The following is a 1,887-nucleotide window of genomic DNA, read 5'->3' as shown; positions in this document are numbered from 1 at the left end:
CACCTTCCTCTCTCACTTCTCTCTCTCTCTCTCTCTCTTTTTAATTTATACACCAAAAGAAAGAGAGACAAAGAGAACTATCTATCTATAGAAGCAAACAAGCAAAGAACGAAGAAAGATGTTAGTGGGAAAGCGCGGTGGTCAAGCGGCGGCGGTTATAAGGAGAACCACCAGCATGAGTGGCGGTATGGCCATCGACATAGACCGTGATGATCAGGAATTCATGATGATCATGCCACCTCATAACAACAATAGTAATGATAACACCATCCTCCACCTTCATCATCATCATCATGGAATCATCCCTCATCATGATAATGATGATGATGTCATACAACACAACAATACTCCTCACTTTCTTCGGACTTGTGGCCTCTGTAAATCTCCTTTGACACCTGCTCAAGACATCTACATGTATAGGTATGTGTATGTATATACTACCAATTAAGTTACTATTAGTATCCACAAGTTTCAGACTTTATGCTATTTCTCAATATATATATTATTAGCAATACTGGAAAATTAACTCTATAACGGACCATTTCAGTCAATATTATAACAATTCTAATATAAAATCTATTAAAAATAAGATTTTGTTAAATTGAATTTTATATTTTTTTTAAGGAAAAATGACAATTTTTTTATTTGTGAGATGTTTAAATGATATTTTTTTTTCTTTTATTCTAAAACATATTTTTTTTTCAGTTGTGTAAGAGTTAAATAACATATATTTTAGTCTATTTTGATTAAAATTTTCTTTTAATTGAGTTTCAAATATTCTTGTTATTAATAATTTCAGATATTTTTTGTATTAAATATTGGCTACAATATTAAATATATAATGTTCACTCCCAAAACTTTCTCATATATTATTCCTGGTTATTTGTCAATAATATCCTGGACAGCTGCTTTGGTTTGTTTATTTGCGTTTCTTTAAATAAAAAATAGGAAATAGTATATCAATTAATTAATTCATGCTATTTTACTTAGCTTATGGGGATATATATATATATATATATGTATGATATGGTTAATTAATCAGAAAGGAGTGGATGTGTGGTTGCAGGGGGGACACGGCATTTTGCAGTTTAGAGTGTAGAGAGGAGCAAATGAAACAAGACGGTAGAAAAGAGAAGAGGAAGAATAATAATATGGTGGTGGCTTCTGCCTCTAACAAACAAGATCATCATCATCACCACCGTTCATCACCCAAAAGCGAACCCACTACTACTACTACTCCTACTCCTCCTGCTGCTGCGGCTGCTTGCTCTACTTGATATTTATCAATCAATTATTGGTAGTATCATATTATAGTATATTTGAAGATTAATTACAAGATAGAACAAATTAAAATTAGAGGGTCATGCTATAGCTCATGCTTCATGTGCACTTTATTATTAGGACACCATTTTCCACGCTTTAATTTTGCCCCTACCCTCATATCATGTTATATATATATATACGTTCTTCATTGTTATTAGACCTAAGCTATGGTGGATATTTTTCTAATTGTTGACTTATTAATTCTGCTGCGTGAGTGCTAAAAAGTTGTATAAAGGGTGCGGGCTAGCTGATAATGTATTCCGGATATGTGAACCTTTGTCTTTGAAATCAGTGTTTAATTATTAATCTCTCCTACATACATGCCATTAATTAATTTAATTCTCTTCATCTATCCCATAAAAAAAAATTAATTCTCTTCATGTATATTTGTCTCTTCCACCATTCATTACTGGCGAACAAAACCATAAATAAACCCATCTTATTATGTTATACAGAAAAAAAAAATATTGAGTGACCAAATAATATTTTTTAATTAAGTTTAATCAAGTATTTCTAATCATATTTATTTTTTCGCTTTTTACTCACGTACTCCACATTGAATTT

At 31.2% G+C, this 1,887-nt stretch overlaps 1 protein-coding gene across 1 annotated transcript; it reads left to right on the top strand.

The window, feature by feature from the left end:
- LOC107624035 lies at window positions 298–1,653 on the top strand (the record flags this gene model as incomplete). The annotated part of the gene is given in 2 exon segments (XM_016326469.2): window positions 298–420; window positions 1,067–1,653. Coding segments are annotated over 2 exon segments (334 nt in total), but the record flags the coding sequence as incomplete, so codon positions are not given.

The sequence above is a fragment of the Arachis ipaensis genome, chromosome B10, assembly GCF_000816755.2.
Source record: "Arachis ipaensis cultivar K30076 chromosome B10, Araip1.1, whole genome shotgun sequence".
In the NCBI taxonomy this organism is placed as follows: domain Eukaryota; kingdom Viridiplantae; phylum Streptophyta; class Magnoliopsida; order Fabales; family Fabaceae; genus Arachis; species Arachis ipaensis.
This window is presented reverse-complemented; position numbering and strand designations above follow the sequence as displayed.